This window comes from Hippopotamus amphibius, chromosome 1, assembly GCF_030028045.1.
Source record: "Hippopotamus amphibius kiboko isolate mHipAmp2 chromosome 1, mHipAmp2.hap2, whole genome shotgun sequence".
NCBI classification, from domain to species: domain Eukaryota; kingdom Metazoa; phylum Chordata; class Mammalia; order Artiodactyla; family Hippopotamidae; genus Hippopotamus; species Hippopotamus amphibius.
Genome location: NC_080186.1, coordinates 213,448,133 through 213,463,672, shown reverse-complemented (window position 1 = coordinate 213,463,672; position 15,540 = coordinate 213,448,133). Strand labels below are relative to the sequence as shown.

The 15,540-nt window shown below is 49.8% G+C and overlaps 1 protein-coding gene across 1 annotated transcript in view; it reads left to right on the top strand.

Annotated features, from left to right (window-relative positions):
• The window catches only part of THBS4 (thrombospondin 4), a 43,835-nt gene extending 30,784 nt beyond the window's left edge, over positions 1-13,051 (top strand). The window contains exons 11-22 of the mRNA XM_057740384.1: positions 464-568; positions 1,199-1,306; positions 1,609-1,768; positions 3,077-3,195; positions 4,076-4,128; positions 6,654-6,847; positions 7,785-7,963; positions 8,632-8,680; positions 8,781-8,977; positions 9,570-9,742; positions 12,155-12,294; positions 12,833-13,051. Of these exons, the coding sequence (XP_057596367.1) occupies positions 464-568; positions 1,199-1,306; positions 1,609-1,768; positions 3,077-3,195; positions 4,076-4,128; positions 6,654-6,847; positions 7,785-7,963; positions 8,632-8,680; positions 8,781-8,977; positions 9,570-9,742; positions 12,155-12,294; positions 12,833-12,894 (1,539 nt within the window). The 3' untranslated portion in view covers positions 12,895-13,051. The remainder of the gene's footprint in view (positions 1-463; positions 569-1,198; positions 1,307-1,608; positions 1,769-3,076; positions 3,196-4,075; positions 4,129-6,653; positions 6,848-7,784; positions 7,964-8,631; positions 8,681-8,780; positions 8,978-9,569; positions 9,743-12,154; positions 12,295-12,832) is intronic.
• Positions 13,052-15,540: the final 2,489 nt, after the last annotated feature.

Sequence of the window (15,540 nt, the reverse complement as noted above, 5' to 3'; positions counted from 1 at the left end):
CCCACATGCCGCGGAGCAACTAAGCCCGTGTGCCCAAAAAAAAAAAAAAAAAAAAAAAAAAAAAAACAGATGATTGAACTTGGTGTACCCCCCCAAAAAAAAAAAAAAATCAAGGTGCAGAGCAGTGTATCTATGTGTGCTACCAATTGTGCTAAAGGACGTATGTGTGTTTGCTGGCCTCTGCCGCGCTTGTCTCTGAACGTATTCATGAGAGCGGACGGCCCTGGTGCCTGAGCCAAGGAGCGGGAGCAGGCAGGAGTTTTCACTCTCCCTTTGTACCCTTGGAATTTGAACCATTAGAGTATTCAACACACAGGGTAATAGTTTTTAAATCCTACCAACAAAGCTTTCTGGCTCTGGGCCCACCCTCTGGGGATGTACACACAGGAGCAGAGGTCCTTGTCAGCCCCCCGCCTCCCACCAGGCTCAGCTCCTGGGCTTCTGACAGGCTTTCCCTTCACAGTGTGGGGTCGGCTGGGCTGGTGACGGCTACATCTGTGGAAAGGACGTGGACATTGACAGTTACCCTGACGAAGAACTGCCGTGCTCTGCTAGGAACTGCAAAAAGGTAAGGAGGATGAGCAGGGGGGAGAAAACCACACACACACACACACACACACACACACACACACACACACACACACACACACAGTCTCACTATGTGGCTTTCCAAAGCCACATCTTATATGGGGGAGAGGTTCTGTGGGTTCCATTTAAAATTGTATTTTTAAAGTTGCTGCATCTCAAATGGAGCAAAATGACCATCAACACTAAAGCCAGGCTGGTCAGTCAGTGTTGAGGTCAGAAATAGTTTTTGACTTAAGACAGATGGAGATGGGGTGGGGAAAATGGGGAGAAGTTGGTAAAAGAGTACGAACTTTCCGTTACGAGGCGAATAAGATCTGAGGGCCTAATGTATGACATGGTGACTATAGTTGATAACACTGTATTGTATAATTGAATATTTGCTGAGAAAGAACTCAGATGTTCTCAGCAAAACAGGGGAAGGGATAAATATGTGATGTGATGGATATGTTAATTAACTCAATGGGGGATCCTTTCACAATATATACTAATATCAAATCATCACATTATACACTTTAAATGTCTTTTCAATTTTATGGGTCAGTTATACCTCAGTAAAGCTGGAAAAAGGACAAATGTAGACGTCTTGCTGACATGTGTTTCTCCGACTTAGGACAACTGCAAGTATGTGCCAAACTCCGGCCAAGAGGATGCAGACAGAGATGGCATTGGCGATGCTTGTGACGAGGATGCTGACGGAGATGGGATCCTGAATGAGCAGGTATGTACCTGCTTTGCTGGGAGGGCCTATGAATTGCCACGTACCAGGGATGGTGGAAGAAAGCCCGAGAAGTCAACTGTTTATATTAATCATCCTGATTGTCTGTTTCCATGCCTGCATTCCCATAGCACAGCAACTTTTTATTCTAAGATTCTCAATGTTTAAAATATAAAACTGACAAACTCGGGCCTCCTGAATTCTGACACCTCACGCCAGTGGGGGGTGAAGGTTGGCTGGCGTCCACTGCAGGACCAGGCACATGGTGGGGATTCACAGTAAGTGTCGGTCTTCTGATCCTTTAGGATAACTGTGTCCTGACCCACAACGTGGACCAGAGGAACAGTGACAAAGATATGTTTGGGGATGCCTGTGATAACTGCCGGAATGTCCTAAATAACGACCAGAAAGACACTGACGGGGATGGAAAAGGAGATGCCTGCGATGATGACATGGATGGAGATGGTGGGTTTGTCTTGCTTTGTCTTCTACTTGGGACTCATCCATCCTTTTCCCCTTGTTTTCATTTAGGAGCAGGAATAGAATGGCTCTGAGAGTCTTCCCCCTCCGGGTGGTTCCACATGGCCTGTGCCTGGGGGAACCAAGGTCCCACTTGTTTCTGTGGAAGAAGAACCATGCGGTTTGGGAACTCTGCCTCATTGCCAGAAGCTTTGTAGGAGTCCCTTCAAGCAGAGTCTTGTCAAGGCTGTTGCTTTGCAGGGCATCTGTGTTCCCAGACTGCAGCTCTCCCCCTCCCCACCATCCTTCTCATGCACAAGAGTCCTGGAAGTGGGGGATCGAGGGAGAGGGGCTGAGCAGGGTCCCAGGCAGCAGCCCTGGGTCACGCTTCTCCTGCAGAGAATTGGGCATTTCCTAGGAGACCAGAAAGGGCCCTCAGGCAGGGCGGCTGCCGCGCCCTGCTCCAGGGGCCGCTGAAGGAGCCTCGTGTTTTGGTCTGTGTGAATAGCACCCCTGGAGCACAACTGTGGCGCCTCACTGGCTATAAGGAAGGACGTTTGTTCCTGAATAGCTTTCATAACAGATAGATGACTACCATTGAAGTACAGGCTGGACCCGATAGTTTCTGAAAAACATATCATATCACAGGACCTTGAAGGAAAATCCCTTTAGAAATACACTCACCCACCACTAACCAACACACCCCCCACTCCAGAATGTCCACACCCCTCTAAAACACGACCCCACCTGCTATAAGCCTGACTGATGGTAAACCAGCTCAGCCAAACGAACAAAGAGAGCCTCAAGTTGTAGCATTTGCCAGTTTCCACGATATAAATACCACACCCACCGTCGCTGGTTCCAGGGTACCAAGAGGAGATGACACGATTGATGACACAGGCAGCTGGGGAGAAATGGGTATGACTAGCCTAGCTCCAGCACATCACTGCCCGAGCCCCAGGGTCCCCGTCATAGTTCACACATTCACGAGGTCCTCCCTTTCCAGGGCCAGCCCTCCTAGCCCTCGTAACCCCCTCATCTGGTTGCAGTGATAGCCCTTGATACCTTGGACAAATTCTAACTCAGTGGATAAATGCCTCAGGTCACTGTTCTTTTTCACATTTCCCAGAATCCATCCTTTGACCTTACCTCCAGGTAACTGCTGGAGAAGGTAGTGGCTCTCTGAGGATGGCCCAGGCAGATGTCACTCCCTGCACACTGTGTGCTGGCCTCATCTCTACAGCCCCTGGAAGTCTGTGCTCCAGACCTTTCTGTGATGTTCACCTGACTCAGGGAAGCGTTCCTTTCTTGTAGGAATAAAAAACATCCTGGACAACTGCCCAAAAGCTCCCAATCGTGACCAAGAGGACAGGGATGGTGACGGCGTGGGGGATGCCTGTGACAGCTGTCCTGACATCAGCAATCCTAACCAGGTTAGTAGGATCCAGGGGAATCCAAACTCTAGGCTGAACTCCCGTCTGCAAAGACTTGTGTAAGAGCAGTGTCTGGAAGAACCCAGCAGAACCCACCGTCTGGTTCTTTGCTGTTGCCTTACACCTGACAGCTGAGGAAGTGAAATTGTATGCTTAGGCCTGGAGGTAATGGGAAGAACATTACAGGAGATCTGAGGCCTTCTGGACTAATCTCACAGGCTGTGAAGTCCCTATGAGGTTAGTAATAGGAGTTTAATGATGCCCAAAACAAGCTTTTTCTGCTGAAAGGAAAATGTAACATGGAAATTAACCATTGGGAGGCTCACATCCCTTTGATCCCCAAACCCCTACAACAGCCCCTGTATGGACCTTTCAGATTGAATTCAATCAGCAACGTGCTGTTTCCCTTCTCTCTCCTCCTTCCTGGCTGGATAGTTGGGTGTGATGTGTCACATATTTTTAAAGCCCTAAGAGAGGGGCGTCATTGTTGCCCTCTGACTCACTCCCATTCTGGCTCAGTTCCACAATGCAGAAGCAAAGCAAAATCCATTTGCCTTGTCCCCGTGCCTGCGGCTGGCTCCCTTCCGACCCAAGCCGGAGCGCCACGTCTCCACCTGCCACCGTGCTGCCCCGGCGCCCTTCTCCCATCAGCTCATCTGGTGTGTAGGCAGCCCATCCTTGGAGCTTGATATTTTGGAAGGCTTTTTTGAAAATTCAGCATTGTGCCTACACCAATATGGTGTTGTCCTTTTGCAGTTTGCACTACCCCAATTCCAGAGAAATGATTCCTGAGATCCCAGTGACGATGGGCCAGGTCTGCCTTCTCTGGAACATTCTGTGCAGGCCCAGGGATAAATAACATGTTCTCATCTCTCTGCAGTCCGACGTGGACAACGATCTGGTTGGGGACTCCTGCGACACCAATCAGGACAGGTATGGCATGTTTCCCAGCCGCGTAGGGCCGAGGCAAAATCCAGGGAAGTTTTCTCTTTCAGAGCTTTCTGCTGCGGTCATGCTTTGGGATCTCGCTGGGGTGGATTGAGTTGCTGGAGGAACCATAGCCCTGCCTGTGGTCAGGGTCCCTGACCTCCATGAATGGGGGCGTTGATGGTCTCAGGAGGGGCCACTAGGCAGTAAAGCAACTGAGAGTCTATCACAGGAGACGCAGTGTGGCATCATGCGTTAGAGATGGGCTCTGGAGTGACACAGCTAGATAAAAGTCCCAGCTCCGCCACGCACACATTAGCTAAGCTTAGGCAAGTTTCCTCATCGCTCTGTGCCTGCATTGTCTCCACCTGTAAAATGGGAATGAAAATGGGATGTAGCTCTTAGGACTCTTGTGAAGGTTGAGTTAATTTTGTGGAAAGTACATATTACAGTTTCTGTTACGTAGCTACTAGCTCCTTTGCTATTATATTCTTTCAGCTCAGGGAAGCTTCACCATCATCCCAAAATAGAGAGCTGTCGGTTTCCTGAGTGATCACTGTTATTTCATTGTCCTTGGAACTTTTTCATTCAGTTTTCTTTATTTGGGTGGAATTGTTCTATACACATAAATGTTGTCAACCCTCCTAGCCCCACGTGGATGGAGTCTTAGGTTAAGACATAGGCTGGATCAGGTGTTTTAAGAACATCAAAAACGTATGCATGAGCAGCTCTGCCCAAGAGGCACCCTCTGTCCAAGACCCTAAACCCTTTCATCTCTATAGGGAATCATAGGGGCAGCAGGACAGGGATGAGAGAGGGAAGAGAGTCGAAAGGGCAAAGCAGGAAGAAATGTAGCTTCCCTTATCAAGCTTTTCTCAGAGGCTGCCCTATAGCCAGCAGCTCTCAGCCCAACCTTGCTCAAGGACAGCTCCTATCAAGTCCATCTCTGTCCTTGTGCTCCATGTCCTTGCTGCAGAGTACGTGCCAGCTAAGGGAACTAAAGCATACTTCTCAGTCTCTGACTCTCAATTTATTCATCTGCAAAGTAGAGAAAATTAAAGGCATCTCGCAAGTGATGGTGAAAATGAAAGATAGTGTAGGTAAACCTCCCAGTGCAGAACTGGCCCTCAGGTGACCTGCAGGAAATGATAACTGGGGTATTACTGTTATCACAGCATGGGGAGAGGTGAGTCGGTGACAGTCTGACATAATATGTCTCCGCTTTTGAGTGGAAGGTGGGACTGGTACCCTGACAGCTTCCCTCAGTTATGTACATCAAGAATCTTCCCTGTGGCAGGTCATCCTGCACTCTGATTGCCATCTAAGTGATTTCTAAAATATCCTGTCCCACCAGGCTCTAGATTTTTTGCCTAAAATAAATGACTCATTCCGCTACATTTTAATTCCCACAAACTTGAGGACAGAAACTGCTTGGTTTTGCATAAAAATGTTCAGGGCTGTATGGAATGGCTGCTAATGGAAATAGCTCAGTCTTATGATTTGGAAAGCAGCCCTGCCACGTGCCCAGGAGTTCCACGGTGGGAGCCCTGACGTCTTCTGCCTGTCAGGGTTGACCTCACTTTCTCTGGGGCCCATCTGGGATGTGCTGGCCTGCAGGGCATGAACTGGCCCCTGGATTCCCTTCCCCGTCCATCGTGGACCATGTGCGGGCAGTTGCTGGGCCAGGATGGGCCATGGGTGGAGCTGGTGAAAAGAGTATCTGCTCCAAACCATAGTAGCCGTGTGACCCTCCGTCAACTCAGGGAAGCCTGGGGACAGGGCAGACTCATCCTCGGGTGGCCTTTAGGCCTGGAAAGAAGAAACATCACGTGGGCAGAGAAGGAAGGTTCTGAGAAGTGCGTTAGATAGGGCCGAGCCCCGCCTACACGCTCAGTTCTCAGGAAGGGCGGCCCTGCTGTCCCTGCCCTCCTCCCTGTGCATTCACTCCTGATGCTTCTCGGGTCTACTGGCCAGGCGTGGTGAAGAGTGGTAGAAAAAGAAACACCATGGGGCTTCCCAAGTGCCAGGCACTTAGAAGTGCTTTTTCATATATTAAAATGTAACGTGCAGAATTCTCATCACGTAATCATTTAATCTTCCTAACAACCCTGGGAGGTGGGCTGTTGTTCCCATGGTACAGATGAGGGTGCTGAGCCACAGAGGGGTGAGTGTCGCGTCCGGGGCCACACGCTGGTGCGCGGCTGAGCCAGGACTCGCAGCGAGCCGCGTGGCCCCCCTGCCCCTCACTTTGCTCCCCTGCCAGATCCTCTGTAGGGGATCACAGTCGTGCCCAGGGACTGAAAGGTGCATCTGGTCACAGAAATCACAGACATCGACCCTCATTTTGAATGGAAAATGATTTCCTGGTTTCAACAGGTTGAGAAAGTGGGAAATGGTCTCCGAGGACCCGTCGGTTTGATAAAAGACCAAGCCCGGTTAGGACCCCAAACCTAGACTCTCCCTCCTGAGAACTGGACTCTCCGTGTCCTCTGCTGGACTGTGACGCAACCCCCTCTCCTTTTTCCCCACAGTGATGGAGACGGGCACCAGGACAGCACAGACAACTGCCCCACTGTCATTAACAGCGCCCAGCTGGACACGGATAAGGATGGGGTTGGTGACGAGTGTGACGATGACGACGACAACGATGGCATCCCGGACCTGGTGCCGCCTGGGCCGGACAACTGCCGGCTGGTCCCCAACCCTGCCCAGGAGGACAGCAACAGTACGTGGGCTCAGCCCCGCGGCCCCATCAGCCGGGCACAGGGCGGCCCACCTCTGCCAGGGCCCAGGCTTCTCTGAGCAGCCACGGCGCGTGTGGACCGTAGACACCTAGTAGACCCCAGTCCCCAGCCGCCAGAGAAGGGCGGCTTCCGTGCGGCCCTAGGATGAGACCGCACGGGCGGGGCCGGGAAGCAGCCCCGTGCTCCCCTTCAGGGCTTGCAGAGCTGCTGCGCCGTCCTGCGCGCACCTTTCGCCAGAGTCACTGCAGGAGCAGGGTGGAGAGGGGGGCACAGCAGCGCCATGCAGGGGGGGTCTGCAGACTGCTGCCTGCAGGGGCCAAGCTGTTAAGGAGAGGCGTGCACGGAGCTGGAGGTGAGACAGCAGAGTGGCGAGCACGGTGGTGAGAGGCGAGGGCTTGCCCGTCCCCCGTATGCGAATTCAAGCATCCTACCGCCCCGTCAGCTGGACAGAAGAGCCACTGTGGGCTAGATTCAGCCTCAGGATCACCGTAAATTCTTCTTAGAGACTGGTGACCATAATTGCCCTGCTTTTCACGCGTCATAGTCCAGAAAGTACTGCAGACACTTGCTTAGGTAAGGTCAGGCCCAAGATCCACCGGTTGGTGAAACCCCTGTCCTAGAGGGCACCCAGGGTTTCTTGTCAGGTCAGCTTCAGACAGTTGCCCCCCCACCCCCTGTCCCTAGGAAGTCCTTTTGATCGGCTGCAGTGGGCTTCACCAACCCACCATGCGGTCTCCAGGGCCCAGCTCAGACACGGCTGATTCCACAGCTCCCCGCTCCACGCGGGGTGAAAACCTCGCCCTGGAGCTGAGCTTGGGCTCTCTTGGCTCCTTGCCCAGTCCCCTCCCTGTCAGGCAGCGGGCGGCGTGGGGGTAGCAGGCATTATTGAACTCCCCTCCTCCTCTTGCACCCCCGCAGGCGACGGCGTGGGAGACATCTGCGAGACTGACTTTGACCAGGACCAGGTCATCGACCGGATCGACGTGTGCCCGGAGAACGCAGAGGTCACCCTGACCGACTTCAGGGCCTATCAGACAGTGGTTTTAGACCCTGAAGGGGACGCCCAGATCGATCCCAATTGGGTGGTCCTGAACCAAGTGAGTGTTACACGGCTGGCAGCAGCTCAGCTTTGCCTCTCAACACAGGTCCTTCTGAGAGCAGTGGGTAAATTTAGACGGTGCCGACCGTGAGCCAGGCGCTAGTCCGTGGCGTGTTTATTCCTCACAACAGCCCTGTGACAAAAGCACGTGCATCAACCTCGTTTTACAGATAATGAGCTCAAGTCTTATCAAGCCTGAGTGATTACTCACGGTGGCGCCCCAGGGGAGCACCTGAGGTTGCTGGATTTGAGACCGAGGCAGTCTGACCCCACAGCCATGCTCCTCATCTCTGCAGTGGATGCTCCTGTGTGCCTTTCTCCTTGTGGAACTAAAGGAGACAGGCACGGAGAAGCTTAGATTTTCCAGTGTCACCTAGCAGGTCACATTCATTAGAAGCATATGTTCTCTCCTGGGTGTATTGGATCAGCTTAAGTGACAGCTGTAGCAAAACTATTTCTACTAAGCTTTGAGGGTTTTGTTTTGTTTGCAAGTGTATGCTTGCTTTGAGCACATAACAAGGTAGAGCACTTCCTCAGATACTGAAATCTTTACGTGGAGGTCAGGCATCACTGACCACTCACCAGTGATGCCTGAGGTGTCCTGGGCTTCCTTGAGCTCATTGCATCCTCTGAGGTTAATGATAACTCCTTCAACTCTCTCTGCAGGGCATGGAGATCGTGCAGACCATGAACAGTGACCCCGGCCTGGCAGTGGGTATGTCCAGGGCCTCATCACCACTTGTGCAGAATTCACTCCTTCCTTGTCCTACTCTTGTGCCTTGTCCGTTTTTCTCATCTTATTTTGATCTTTACAGGGTACACGGCTTTTAATGGAGTTGACTTCGAAGGGACCTTCCACGTCAACACCCAGACAGACGATGACTATGCCGGCTTTATCTTTGGTTACCAAGACAGCTCCAGCTTCTACGTGGTCATGTGGAAGCAGACAGAGCAGACGTACTGGCAGGCCACCCCGTTCCGAGCTGTCGCAGAACCTGGCATTCAGCTCAAGGTACTCATCTCCCTTTCTTCTGGGCGCTTCACCCTCCTTTTAAACTCTGTGTTCTCCCATATGGCGTTTATCCATCTAAGGAACTGATGCATTCGTGCTAGCGTTCAAGTCAGGGAACACTGGAGCCCATCCAGGGCCTTGCCTTCACTCCCACGTGCAAGCCACATGCTCCCCTCTGGGTGACTGACAGTGAGAATGTCAGCCTCAAGGGGGCCAAGACGTGGGAGGATTTGGGGGTACATCTTCAGGTACACTTTTTGGGGGCCAGCTTTGTACAGGAGGACTGAGAGGCTACCTCTGTCACTCCTGCTGGGAGGGAAGGCAGACTTCAGGGCCCTCATTGGCCACATGTGGGGAGCGATGGATTTGTAGCAGGAAAAACATGGACTGTTAGTGGAATACTGGCCAGTGCTGACTACTCAAAGGTTGGGGGCACTGCCGTAGAAATGGCATTTAAGTGTTTATGCTTCGTGTCCAGATCCCAGGCGGCCCCACTCTAACCATGACTTCCCACCCTGTCACCACCCCAGGCATGCGGGGTACAGGAAGGGTGGTCTGTGCATTCTAAGATCTCACTCGTGTCGTTGTCCAGGCCGTTAAGTCTAAGACAGGGCCAGGCGAGCATCTCCGCAACTCCCTGTGGCACACTGGGGACACCAGCGATCAGGTCAGGCTGCTGTGGAAGGACTCCAGGAACGTGGGCTGGAAGGACAAGGTGTCCTACCGCTGGTTCCTGCAGCACCGGCCCCAGGTGGGCTACATCAGGTAGGCGCTGCACCCCCTCCTCTCCGTGCACTTGAAGCAAAGCGCGTTCTCCCTCTGTATCATGGAGCGTTCACGTCCCTAAGCAGACAGTTCCCAAGGACCTCAGGCTCCCAGAAAAGAGGTAGGAGGATGACACCTGGCTCAGACTGACCGCCTGGATGGTAGGGCCAAACTGGGGGTAGAAGGACCTTCCGTAGGGGAGGCCTTGGCACCGGAACGGCGATTCCCCTCTGCCACGCGGACCCGTGTGAGGTGAGATGTGCTCTGACTGTCCCACCCGCACGCCTGTGTGGTCCCTCTGAACCCTGCAGCGTCACTCACCCACACACGTCACGCTGCACTGAGTCCCTTAGGGTCTGATAAACGCCACGAGGGCAGCACCCGTGTCTCCTTTTATCTTGGTCTCCCCAGTGCCTGACGTCGTGACGGCGGGTTCCGCCCTCGGCCTCAGCTGACCCTCATGTGAGCCGATGTAAGCTGCCTCATGTCCCTGCAGGACTATTTAAAAAGCAAACACCTGTTCTCAGCAGCGAGAATGCCTCAGGACTACATCTTTGACATTTAGTTGGTGTACTTTCTCATTCCTCAAACTCACAGATCAACACTCATGACAGCTTATGTAGACTCTTAGGAAGGAGGGCTGATTGCATTCTCCTGACCGGGGCAGGAAAGCGCCTAGTGGAAAAAAGGATATATGAGGCCTAATTCATATTTTGTCCTCCTTTGAGATATTACATTAAATGTAATCTGTTTGTCCGACAGTAAGTTTATCATGTTCCAAGCCCTACTAAGCTTAATGGCCCCCTTTTATAACAAACTGTGTTCCAAAATGAAATCATAGAAAATATAATCTACCTGCATATATTACTTTAGAGAATCAATCTGATCCCTAATAGAGAAATAAGAATTTATAACAAAATCATGTAAATGCTTGGACACAACCACACTAAAACACAAAATGGTATAGACACTGGCACTTGTACCTAGACTCACTGCGAAGGGGATGTCCTACTACAGGTTGGTGTGTTGTGGACACAACAGTGGTGTTGCCAGCAGTGATGTGAATTTCTAAAATAGTGAACAGCTACAGAGAAGGACAAATATCGTATATCGCTTATATGTGGAATCTAAAGGGTACAAATGAACTTATTCACAAAACAGAAATAGAGTCACAGACGTAGAAAACAATCTTATGATCACCAGTGGGGAGAGCGGGGAGGGATAAATTGGGAGGTTGGAACTGACATATACACACTACTACATATAAGATAGGTGACTAATAAGGAGCTACTGGACAGCACAGAGAACTCGACTCAATACTCTGTAATGACCTATATAGGGAAGGAATGTAAAAAAGGGTGGAAATATGTATAACTGATTCTCTTGGCTGTACAGCAGAAACTAACAACATTGTAAATCTACTGCAATAAAATAAAACAGTAAACAGCTTAATTTTTAAACAAAGTACAGTTGACCTTTGAATAACTCGGGGTCCCTTCGAGGACCCGCCACGGATAAAGGTCCACAGATGCCTTCCGTGTCTGTGGCTCAGTATCTGCAGATTCAACCCCCCATAGATCATGTAGTAAAGTAGTAGTTGGTGGGGAAATCCACATGTAAGTGGACCCGTGCAGTTCAAACCTGTGTTGTTTGTCAACTGTACGCAACAGTTTCTCAATTTACCCTGGAAAATCAGTTGATATTAGTGCAAAAAATACTCGATGTTCCCAAGTAAGAGAGAGTTAGGGTCTAAGCCTAGATAATTATAAACAGTCTCTTCACCTACCCAAGGGTCTAGAGGAGCACCCAAAAGTATCTGGAGGCAGGACAAGTGTTGATTTTTCTCCTCAGGGCCTTGGAAGCCACCCAGCATCCCTGGCTTCTGTCACTAAACGCCGCAGTGACGGCCCAAAATGCCCCCACAAATTTCTAAAACCCTGCTTAGGGAGTGCTGTCCCCCCCCCCCCCCCCCGAGGAGAATCCCTGCTCTGGGATTCCACCAAATGTTATCCATCAGACCTAGAGAAAAGCAGTGGTTTTTAAGCATGATGTCTGGACAGGATAACTCACTGGACCGTGAAGAAAGCCTCGTGGCCCTGGGTTGTATTGTGATTTCTCTTTAACTCATCAGCAAGTACCCATCGAGCTGGACTCGGTGCCCAACATCATGCTAGGCCTTTGGAGAGACAGGATAGCGGAGGACACGGACAGGCGGTCCCTGACCTCAGGGAGTTTCCCATTCAGTAGGGAAAGGGGTAAGCAGCAGCAGGGGCACACGCCAGGTCTGTGCCGAGCAGAGGATGGAACAGAGCAAAGACGCAGGCGGATCAGAAGTGGGACCCCTAAGTCTTGTGATGGGTGCTCCCCCCGACCTTGGTCTGAGTGTCCCCACTCCGGCTATGTTGGCTGCAGGGTGCGATTTTATGAAGGCTCTGAGTTGGTGGCTGACTCCGGGGTCACCATAGACACCACGATGCGTGGAGGCCGGCTCGGCGTGTTCTGCTTCTCCCAGGAAAACATCATTTGGTCCAACCTCAAATATCGCTGCAATGGTAACGTACATTCTTGTTACTGCATGATATTACGACTAGAAAAAAATCAAATAATGCCACCTTAGTGTATAGCACACTTCCCACCCAGAAGCGGAAAGCTCGTGCCACATGTTCCTGAAACCTGATAGTCCCTGTGTAATCCAAGTAAAAGGCAGATCTCATTTTTCCTATTTGATAGATGAGGAAATTGAGCCCCCGAGAATTAAACTGCTTGGCTTAGGACATGGGTTTCAGTGAGAGATTCAGGCAGGCAGCCTTCATTTTCATACAGCTCAAACATAATCATAAACTCAAAATCCACTCTGCCTGCTAATTTTCCTTAGGCCTGTGAATGAGGTTCCTGGGCATTAAGCCAACAACTTGCAAAGCAGCCTGAGGTAGAAAATAGCTGCGGGGGGCGGGGGGGGGGGGGGGTGGCCCTTTGGGCGCCTGCTGGGCAGGCCGACAGCGACCCCTACAGGATACCTTCCAGTGTGAGCTGAGCAGGATGCAGGCTGGAGGGAGCCTTCCTAACCCCTGTGCACGTTCTCCTTTGCAGACACCATCCCAGAGGACTTCCAAGAATTTCAGACCCAGAATTTCGATCGCCTGGATAACTAAACCAAAGAAGCAATCCATAGCTGCTTTTCCAAACACTAAAGCCATATATTTTTAAACTTCCTACAACTTTGTAAACACTGTGGCTTTCTTTTGCCCACCCAAATATACCAAACTTTTTATATTAATGTGGCAATAAAGAAGAGGTAATTTCTAAAAACCGTCTTACCCAGACATGGCTTCCACATGGCTCAGGCTGTGATGGTGTGTGTGTGTTCTCTGCAGTGTCCACATTCAACTTGCCGGGGATGTTTTCTCCTTAGGCGTGAGGTTGAGCGTGTGCATCAGTCCAAAGGCTCAGGCCAAAGGTCTCCTCTTCCATTTCTCCAGCTAGCGTCACACCGAAGCCTACCCGTTCCATGCAGCCTCCTCATCCTGGGTAAGGAGCCTCAGGAACACTGCTCAGGGACACCTTTCCTATGAAGACTTCTCCTGACCGATCCTGGGGCAGATCTGTCCAGTTATTTCTGATACCCTCTCCACCCCGCACACACCTTCCACCCAGACTTCTGTGCCAGCACTTTCAGCAGTTACTGTGCTTATTTATAGGTTTGGCGCCCCCTAGTGAAACGTCAGCTAATTGAGAATAAAGGACCGCGTCTTAGTACAATCTGTATAATCTGAGTACCTGGCATGGAGTAGATATCCAGTAAATTTTTTGCTGTCTGGCTGCATGAATGCCTCTTATGTAACAAGGACAATAGTGTATATGGCTCATATAAATCCTCCTACAACTCAAAAAGCTGCCCACAACATGACTCTGTCTATGGTGGTAGCAGCAGCCTCGCTGTGCGTACAGGACAGAAACTCGCCTGATCTTTGCACTAGGCTTCCTCCCATTCCATTTGTAAAGCAAAGATCCAGGCAAATTTTTATAAATTCCCTTAGATTTTTGTTTCAAGGACTATTGCTGGGCAGTAATATATCCTCCTATTCCAGAATTCCTGGAAATATCTTAAATCATAAAGGAAAAACACTATCACCAGCATTTTATTATGATTTCAATAGTCAGTACAGTGGTATATGTATGACCAATATGAGCGGTGGAGGATTTGGGGCCACCTCTCACATGTAAAGCCTACAGTTATGGGTTGCTTTAAAAGTCAGGACTTAGATCTTCAATCAAGGTCTTCAATGAGTGGACGGAACAGGCCTGTCTACCAATTACTCCCTCTGCTGACACAATCTAGCCTTGCAAGCAGATCCTGCTACAGTAGCTGTCTTCTCAGGAACTCTGGGCCATGTTGCTGTCATGGTACTTGTGGTTCCACATCTACAAATCTCTCCCAATTCCAAAAAGCCCAGGAAGGAGAAGTAAATTCGTATGGTTGGAGATTGTCATCTCTCAATTTCCACTCCCCCGCCCCTTCCCTGCTTTTTGTATCCCACTGAAAGTTTATTTCCTGAGCCCTTTAAGCCTCCAGGAGCTCTCTGGTCCTCCACCCACTCTATGGTACAGTTACATTATACCTTTATAGGTATAAAAGGTATTTTATACTATAAAATTTTAGTGCCCTTTCTCTGGAGTCCTTGGCACTTTTACTAACACTTTATGGTGAAGGCTACAGGTCCTCTCCTTGGGGGATTTGATTCTAATCACTGAGGTGCATGCCAAATTCTGTACCTGAAATACAATGGTCTGTAAGAGGAAAGTCTGTTGACCAGATCTGGATGTGAATCTGAGCTAAAGGCTTATAGTACCTTGATCTGACTTGCAGTGAGACTGGTTTACGTATTAAAGCTATCCTGTGCTCCCATATATTCCCCTACGCTGCCTCCCTGAGGCTGGTGGAAAGAGAAGGCAGCCTCCCTGCTATTAGCTGGGCAGCTGCTCCCCAAAAGCAGTATGTCCACAGGAAAATTTCTTTCGACAATCGATACTTTTGTGTCTATGACCATGATAGTACCACGGGCTCACGAGAGATTTCAAACATAACTCCATACCTTAGCTTATTATATCGTATATAATAATTGTTGTCTTCCCACCAATCAGAGGGCAAATAATACAGGTAGGCCCAGTGGTGTGGTTAATAAACCAGTGCATGCCAGCTCATGAGAGCCAACCATTACATTCCTAGGAACTTTGTGAGTCGGTTGTTAAACGGCTGAAAATTTGAAATTAGCCATGGTGGGAGTATTTACACACAAAAATTAGCAAACACTACAAAGTAAATCTCCAGACTGCTGATTGCCCAACATTTACCAGCACGAACCTGGGTTCTCTTACCTTATTCCTAGACATCCCTCATGAATATCTTGGAAGCTGGTGTAGAAAGCTTGAAATGTTCAGAAAACTTCTGGTTTAAGAAGTAGAGCAGTACTCCTAAAAGAAAACTTGGGGAAGAAGCTCTTTGACATTGATCTTAGTGATGATTTTTTGGATTTGATACCAAAAGTACAAACGACAAAAGCAAAAGTCAATACATGGAACTACATCAAACTCAAAAGCTTCTGCACAGCAAAAGAAACAATTAACAAAAAGAAAAAAACCTGCAGAATGGGAGAAAATTTCTGCAAACCATATACTGGATAAGGGATTAATATCCAAAATATATATTTAAAAAACCCCATACAACTCAATAACAAAAAAATCCAATTTTTAGATGGGCAGAGAACTGAGACAGTTTTCTAAAGAGGACATCAAAATGG